The 7,500-nt window shown below is 36.0% G+C and overlaps 1 protein-coding gene across 1 annotated transcript in view; it reads right to left on the reverse strand.

The window, feature by feature from the left end:
* Nucleotides 1–7,500, reverse strand: part of LOC137631073 (transforming growth factor beta receptor type 3-like) — a 397,216-nt gene that overhangs the window by 45,745 nt on the left and 343,971 nt on the right. Inside the window, 3 exon segments of the mRNA XM_068362679.1 lie at nucleotides 82–208; nucleotides 509–677; nucleotides 1,012–1,379. Coding sequence (XP_068218780.1) covers nucleotides 82–208; nucleotides 509–677; nucleotides 1,012–1,379 — 664 coding nt within the window.

Below are 7,500 nucleotides of genomic sequence, written 5' to 3' on the forward strand. Positions count from 1 at the left end.
TTAGGTTATATGTAGATATTTTTCACACAAAGATACAGAAATAATACAGTCGGATGTGCCTGATAAGAGCTTTAAACTCACCTGTCATTTTCACCCAGCATGTTATGATGGTAACAACCATCAACTGGCTGCTCTATTGAGATGAAACAATTTGCTGTGGGGCTAAGGTCTGCAACATCTACGTCACAACCTGTGCCAGTTTCTTCATCTGCAAATAAGAGGAAAAAGTGACATGATTTCAACCAAACACTTAAAAGATTGAAGTATTTCAGGATATTCCTATAATACCATGAGTAATATTCAACAAAACTTCTAGACTTGGGTGCTACTCGAGGATTGCAATACACCTGTTGTCAAAATAAAAAGAATGCTTCCCACAACAGTCATTACCTGGATATATTTCATCCTTTATACAGAAATTGTTTTCGAAAATATACAGTGCACACAAAGCAATATTTACCTTCTTTATTTACTCAAAATATCACCTAGCATTTATATTTAGTAGTACCTGCAGGGAGTTGTAGAATAATCTTGTTGGCTTTGGGGACCCTGGTGTATGAAGATACAAATCCAAATTTGTGTTCAATACTTGATATTAGATTTTCCTTGGTGGGTCTCTGTTTATGGGCGATGCTGTACCTCAAATTACTACCTCGCACCTCGTCGTCACCACTGACCTGGGAAATTTGAATAATAAACGTGAAAAAAAAAAATACATTAGATTCATATGACAAACTTTTGAAAAACAGTTCTTCACTGCCGATAATATAAAAAAAGTAATTTTATAGTAAACCTTGATTTATACAATCTGTAGTATCACTATTCTGCTTAAGCTCTAACCACAAAGCTGTGCATTTCAATTTTTTTTTTACTTTGCATCAAAAAGAATAGATAAGCATATGACTATAATCATTGAACACAAAATATACCAAAACAATGAATACATTATAACATAGGCAACGAGTATAACAAATATATGTATTAAATGTGAACACACAGCACGAAACCTACCAAAAATACATGTTTAGTATCATTGGCCAGACCCTGAGCTGTGACTGTAAAAACAACAGGCGCTCCTCTTTCCCTAGAGGAGAAGAGGACAAGGGCAATTCTTGAAGATCTCCCAGCTGGAGGAGATTGAGCAGCTGGCTCCTTATTGGAGTCAAATTTACTCCCCTCCATGACCAACTCCACAGCCCCGCCCTCCGGGTCCTCCACATGGACAATATGAACTTGTCTTACAGAAGGTGTGTGTTTGGGTGAGGTCGGGGTGTGAGCCGGAAAGCGGCATCCATGACACTGGGCCAAGGTCTCGACCACTGGGGTAAAATACTGAGTCTTCAAAGGAGTTTCCACAACACATAGCTCTCCCTGGCCCCCTGGAATATAAAGAGAAAGAAACTGATGAAGGATTTTTAAAAAATATTTATCACTTACATGATATAAAAACTAAGCAGGTAGATAAAGCATTACAACTTCAGTAAGACAGTGTGATAATTAAAATATCTGAAGACAAACTGAAGCTCTCAAAAACATGAGGGGAGAGATACATTCCTTCTGTATGAGACTATCACTTACTAAAGACAGAGATAACCTATCTTAAGAGAAAGTGTTATTCAAAAAACATGGGATTAACATTCTCCAAGAGGCACAATTGAAATATCTCTTGGTTCCAAAGCTAGAAAAATTCAGGATAATCTCTTCTTGTATCTAGTATACAGTACATATAACTACCCCATACAAAGTTGAAATGCGCTATGACTGAATATACTCATCGACAACGTAGAAATAATTTAAAAATGAATGTCACACCATTTATAAACAAAAAACTTACAACATACTTTCAAAAGCAAGGCTAAAAAATTGTACTTTTCTGCTCCTTTATTTTGAATAAAAAAGTAAACAACCTCAATAATACCAAGTTATTACCAACAGTCTTTCTCACTACAAACAATCATTACAATCAATAACTACCTCTCTCTCTCTCTCTCTCTCTCTCTCTCTCTCTCTCTCTCTCTCTCTCTCTCTCTCTCTCTCTCTCAGTAAGGATTCGTGATGCCAGCGTACATAAATAGAAGTTCGTGATGCCAGCGTACATTTGATACACTGTATATTCAAAATATACTTAATCAAAAATTCAGTGATTACTCAAAAGTGTCACTATTTGTAAATTGCATATTTTATGGACACTTTTGAGTAATTAATCCATTTTTAACTAAGCATATTTTGAATATACAGTATATCAAATGTACGCTGGCATCACGGACTTCTGTTTATGTACGCTGACATCACGAATTCTGTTTGGTTGACTATGTTGACATGTCAGTTCCGAGTCGTTTAGTGAGGAAACCGAGTTATTTTCTTTTTATAACCCCTTCCCCCTTCCTCAACATATCTTGTTAATTATTGCTTTCCCAAAATTTAAATAACCACCTAATTACTGTGCAAGAAGATGAAAACTGCAGGATTGCATTATTTGGGAGTAAATGGAGAGCGTGGTGTTGTAAACTATTACCTCACAAACAAAGTAAATCACAATCAAATCCTTAACAGAATCGCACTTGAGACACAACACTTTTAGTAACACTGAAAGTTCACGTAGAACCTATTTACCACTTCTGGAATTTCATGGTAATGTCCACGAAACCGGCCAATGACGTCAAGACACACACATATATATATATATATATATATATATATATATATATATATATATATATATATATATATATATATATATGGCCAGACACTTGCTTTTTATTATGTAGGGGAGGGTGTGTCCGTGAATATAATGGTGTATGTGTACACGTATATGTATACACATATTTGAATATATCTACACATTTATTACATATACATACATATAGACATATATATATATATATATATATATATATATATATATATATATATATATATATATATATATATATATATATATACACTGTATATGGTATTGGCCCCTAATCGATATGCGAAAAAATTTAAAAGTTTGAAGGAGTGTTAACGAGAGTATTAGTGAAAATCTGTCTCGAATTCAGCGAGGTGAAAAAGGGCTTTGTCTCTTCCAGACAAGAAAAGCTATTCAGGTCTGCTGCGCTGATGCCATTAGACAAGATTAAGCGAGGCTGAGAGAAAAGGTTCAGGCTGAGAGAAAAGGTCGACAAGGAAACTAGGAAGATTTGCGGTGAGAGAAATCGGCAGCTCAGAAGAGGTCCGAGTCACAGGTTGGGCGTCTCAATGATGATGGAAAACGAAAAAGGGGGTGAGTGTGGTGATGGCAGGTGAAATTGTATAAAAAAAAAAAAAAAAAAAAAAAAAAAAAAAAAAAAAAAAAAAAAAAAAACACCACCATCAAAATGGACCAAATAAGGAAAAAATTCACGTTTAGTGAAAAATAGTAGGAAAGTTATACATGAGAACTTTGTGACGACGGACAAGGAGTAATCAAAACAATAAAAGGATATGAAATTCTTGTTAATAGAAAAAATCAGATTAAAGATTGGATAAACTATCCATGATAAAGCATGGATTGATATATACGCAGTAACAGAATATAAAAGCATAACATGAAAAATGGGCAGACCCACAAAAAGGGAATTGAAAAGTGGGGTAGAATAAATAGGGGGGAGGGAAGGGGAGTGGGAAAAAAAATTAGGATAATAAAAATAGTTATGTAAAAGTGTGACATCACAAAAAATATGATGAAAAAATGTGGTCCAAACATCCCTTCAAAATGGGTACTGAAAAAATGAGGAAATTTAAGTGGGTCTGATCAAGGAAATAGGAGTGAAAAAGTGGGCCTGACCCCAAATGCTACGAATGACAAAGAGAGGCTGACCAAATAAAGGGGCAATGGAAAAAGTGGGCCAGGCCTCCCTTTAAAAAGGACAATGAAAGTGACACGGATCACTAAGGAGGGATGAAAAAAAATGGGGTTCCTAAAAAAAGGGGAAATAAAAAGGTAAGACTGACCAAAAGTGAAAAAAAAAGTGGGGCTGGCAAAAGAAAAAAGAAAAAAAAATCCTGACTAAAAAAAGGTAGGGTAGACAAAGTAAGGGGAATAAAACAGGGGCTGACTAAAGAGGGCAATGAAAGTGTGGCTGACCAAATAATGGGAATGAAAAAGGTAGGGCTGACCAAAAAAAAAAAAAAAGGGGGGGGGGGGTAATGAAAAAGATAGAGCTGACCAAAATAAAGGGGAAAGAAAAAGTGGGGCTAACTACAAAAGGAAATGGAAAAAGGGTGAGGCAGACCAAAAAAGGAGCGAAAAAGGCAGCCTGACTAAAAAAGGGGGAATAAAAAATGTGGCTGATTAAATAGGGGAATGAAAAAGGGGCTGACTAAAAAGGAGTAAAAAAGTGGGGCTGACCAAAAAATGTGAATGAAAAAGTAAGGCAGATCAAACAAAGAAGTGAAAAGTTAGTGAGACTAACCAAAAATGGCAATGAAAAAGATAGGGCTGACCACAAGGAGGGGAATGAAAAAGTGGGGCTAACTACTAAGGGGAGTGGAAAAGAGTGAGACTGACCAAAAATAAGCGATAAAGAAGCCTGCCTAAAAAATGGGGAATGAATAAAGTAAGGTAAACTAAAAAGGGGAATGAAAATTGGGGCTAATTACATAGGGGAGTGGAAAAAAGTAGGGCAGGCTAACAGGGGGCAATAAAAATGGGGCTGACCAAAAATGTGAATGAAAAGTAGGGCTGACCAAAAAAAAAAAAAAAAAGTGAAAAGTGGGACTAACCAAAAACCAAACTGGGAATGAAAAAGGTGGAGCTGACAAAAAAAAAAAAAAGTAAGTTCGCCCAGAAATTGAAATGAAAAAAAAAAAAGGGACTGACCATGGAAGAGGAATGAAAAAAGTGAGGCTAACCAGAAAGGGGGTACAAAAGTGGGGTTGGCCAGAAAAGGGAAATAAAAAATTGGGGCTTACCCAAATAAAGGGAATAGAAAAGTGGGATGACCCTCCCCCCACCCAAAAAAAAAATGAATGAAAAAGGTGGGGCTGACCATAATTTGGGATCATACTTCCCTCAAAGAAAGGGTCCTTAAAAAAGTGTGGCTAACCAAAACCAAAAAGGGGAATGAGAAGTGTGGGCTAACTAGTGAATAAAAGGCAAATGACAAGCGAGGTTAACTAAAGAAAAACAAAGGGAAATGAAAAGTGGGGCTAATTAAGTAAAACAAAGGGAAATGAGAAGTGGGGTTAGGAAAAACAAAGGAAAATGAGAAGTGGGGCTAAGGAGAAACAAAGGTAATGGAGAGGTGGGGGTTAACTAAAGAAAAACAAAGGGAAATGGGAAGTGGGGTTAACTAAAGAAAAACAAAGGGGAATGAGAAGTGGGGTTAACTAAAGAAAAACAAAGGGAAATGAGAAGTGGGGCTTAGGAAAAACAAAGGAAAATGAGAAGTGGGGCTAAGGAGAAACAAAGGTAATGGAGAGGTGGGGGTTAACTAAAGAAAAACAAAGGGAAATGGGAAGTGGGGTTAACTAAAGAAAAACAAAGGGAAATGAGAAGTGGGGTTAACTAAAGAAAAACAAAGGGAAATGAAGTGGGGTTAACTAAAGAAAAACAAAGGGAAATGAGAAGTGGGGTTAACTAAAGAAAAACAAAGGAAAATGAGAAGTGGGCTAAGGAGAAACAAAGGTAATGGAGAGGTGGGGGTTAACTAAAGAAAAACAAAGGGAAATGGGAAGTGGGGTTAACTAAAGAAAAACAAAGGGAAATGAGAAGTGGGGTTAACTACAGAAAAACAAAGGGAAATGAGAAAAAGGGGCTAATTAAGAAAAACAAAGGGAAATGAGAAGTGGGACTGACTAAAGAAAAACAAAGGGAAAGGAGAAGTGGGGTTAACTACAGAAAAACAAAGGGAAATGATTAAGTGTGGCAAGGGAAAAACAAAGAGAAATGAGGTGGGGTTAACTAAAGAAAAACAAAGGGAAATGAGAAAAAGGGACTAATTAAGAAAAACAAAGGGGAATGAGAAGAGGAGTTAACTAAAGAAAAACAAAGGGAAATGAGAAGTGTGGCAAAGGAAAAACAAAGGAAAATGAGAAGTGGGGTGACTAAATAAAAACAAAGTGAAATGAGAAAAGGGGCAAATTAAGAAAAACAAAGGGAAATGAGAAGTGGGGCTGACTAAATAAAAACAAAGGGAAATGAGAAAAGGGGCAAATTAAGAAAAACAAAGGGAAATGAGAAGTGGGGCTAAGGAAAAACAAAGGGAAATGAAGTGGGGTTAACTAAAGAAAAACAAAGGGAAATGAGAAGTGGGGTTAACTGAAGAAAAACAAAGGGAAATGAGAAAAAGGGGAAATGAGAAAGGGGCAAATTAAGAAAACAAAGGGAAATGAGAAGTGGGACTGAATAAAGAAAAACAAAGGGAAATGAGAAGTGGGGTTAACTACAGAAAAACAAAGGGAAATGAGAAAAAGGGGCTAATTAAGAAAAACAAAGGGAAATGAGAAGTGGAACTGACTAAAGAAAAACAAAGGGAAATGAGAAGTGGGGTTAACTACAGAAAAACAAGGGGAAATGAGAAAAAGGGGTTAATTAAGAAAAACAAAGGGAAATGAGAAGTGGGACTGACTAAAGAAAAACAAAGGGAAACGAGAAGTGGGGTTAACTACAGAAAAACAAAGGGAAATGATTAGTGTGGCAAAAGAAAAACAAAGAAAAATGAGGTGGGGTTAACTAAAGAAAAACAAAGGGAAATGAGAAAAAGGGACAAATTAAGAAAAACAAAGGGGAATGAGAAGAGAGTTAACTAAAGAAAAACAAAGAGAAATGAGAAGTGTGGCAAAGGAAAAACAAAGGAAAATGAGAAGCGGGGCTGACTAAATAAAAACAAAGGGAAATGAGAAAAGGGGCAAATTAAGAAAAACAAAGGGATATGAGAAGTGGGGCTAAGGAAAAACAAACGGAAATTAAGTGGGGTTAACTAAAGAAAAACAAAGGGAAATGAGAAGTGGGGTTAACTAAAGAAAAACAAAGGGCAATGAGAAAAAGGGTAAATTAAGAAAAACAAAGGGAAATGAGAAGTGGGACTGACTAAAGAAAAACCAAGGGAAATGAGAAGTGGGGTTAACTACAGAAAATCAAAGGAAATGAGAAAAAGGGGCTAATTAAGAAAAATAAAGGGAAATGAGAAGTGGGACTGACTAAAGAAAAACAAAGGGAAATGAGAAGTGGGACTGACTAAAGAAAAACAAAGGGAAATGAGAAGTGGGGTTAACTACAGAAAAACAAAGGGAAATGATTAGTGTGGCAAAAGAAAAACAAAGAAAAATGAGGTGGGGTTAACTAAAGAAAAACAAAGGGAAATGAGAAAAAGGGCAAATTAAGAAAAACAAAGGGAAATGAGAAGTGGGACTGACTAAAGAAAAACAAAGGGAAATGAGAAGTGGGGTTAACTACAGAAAAACAAAGGGAAATGATTAGTGTGGCAAAAGAAAAACAAAGACAAATGAGGTGGGGTTAACTAAAGAAAAACAAAG

The sequence above is a fragment of the Palaemon carinicauda genome, chromosome 39 (genome assembly GCF_036898095.1).
Source record: "Palaemon carinicauda isolate YSFRI2023 chromosome 39, ASM3689809v2, whole genome shotgun sequence".
Classification (NCBI taxonomy): domain Eukaryota; kingdom Metazoa; phylum Arthropoda; class Malacostraca; order Decapoda; family Palaemonidae; genus Palaemon; species Palaemon carinicauda.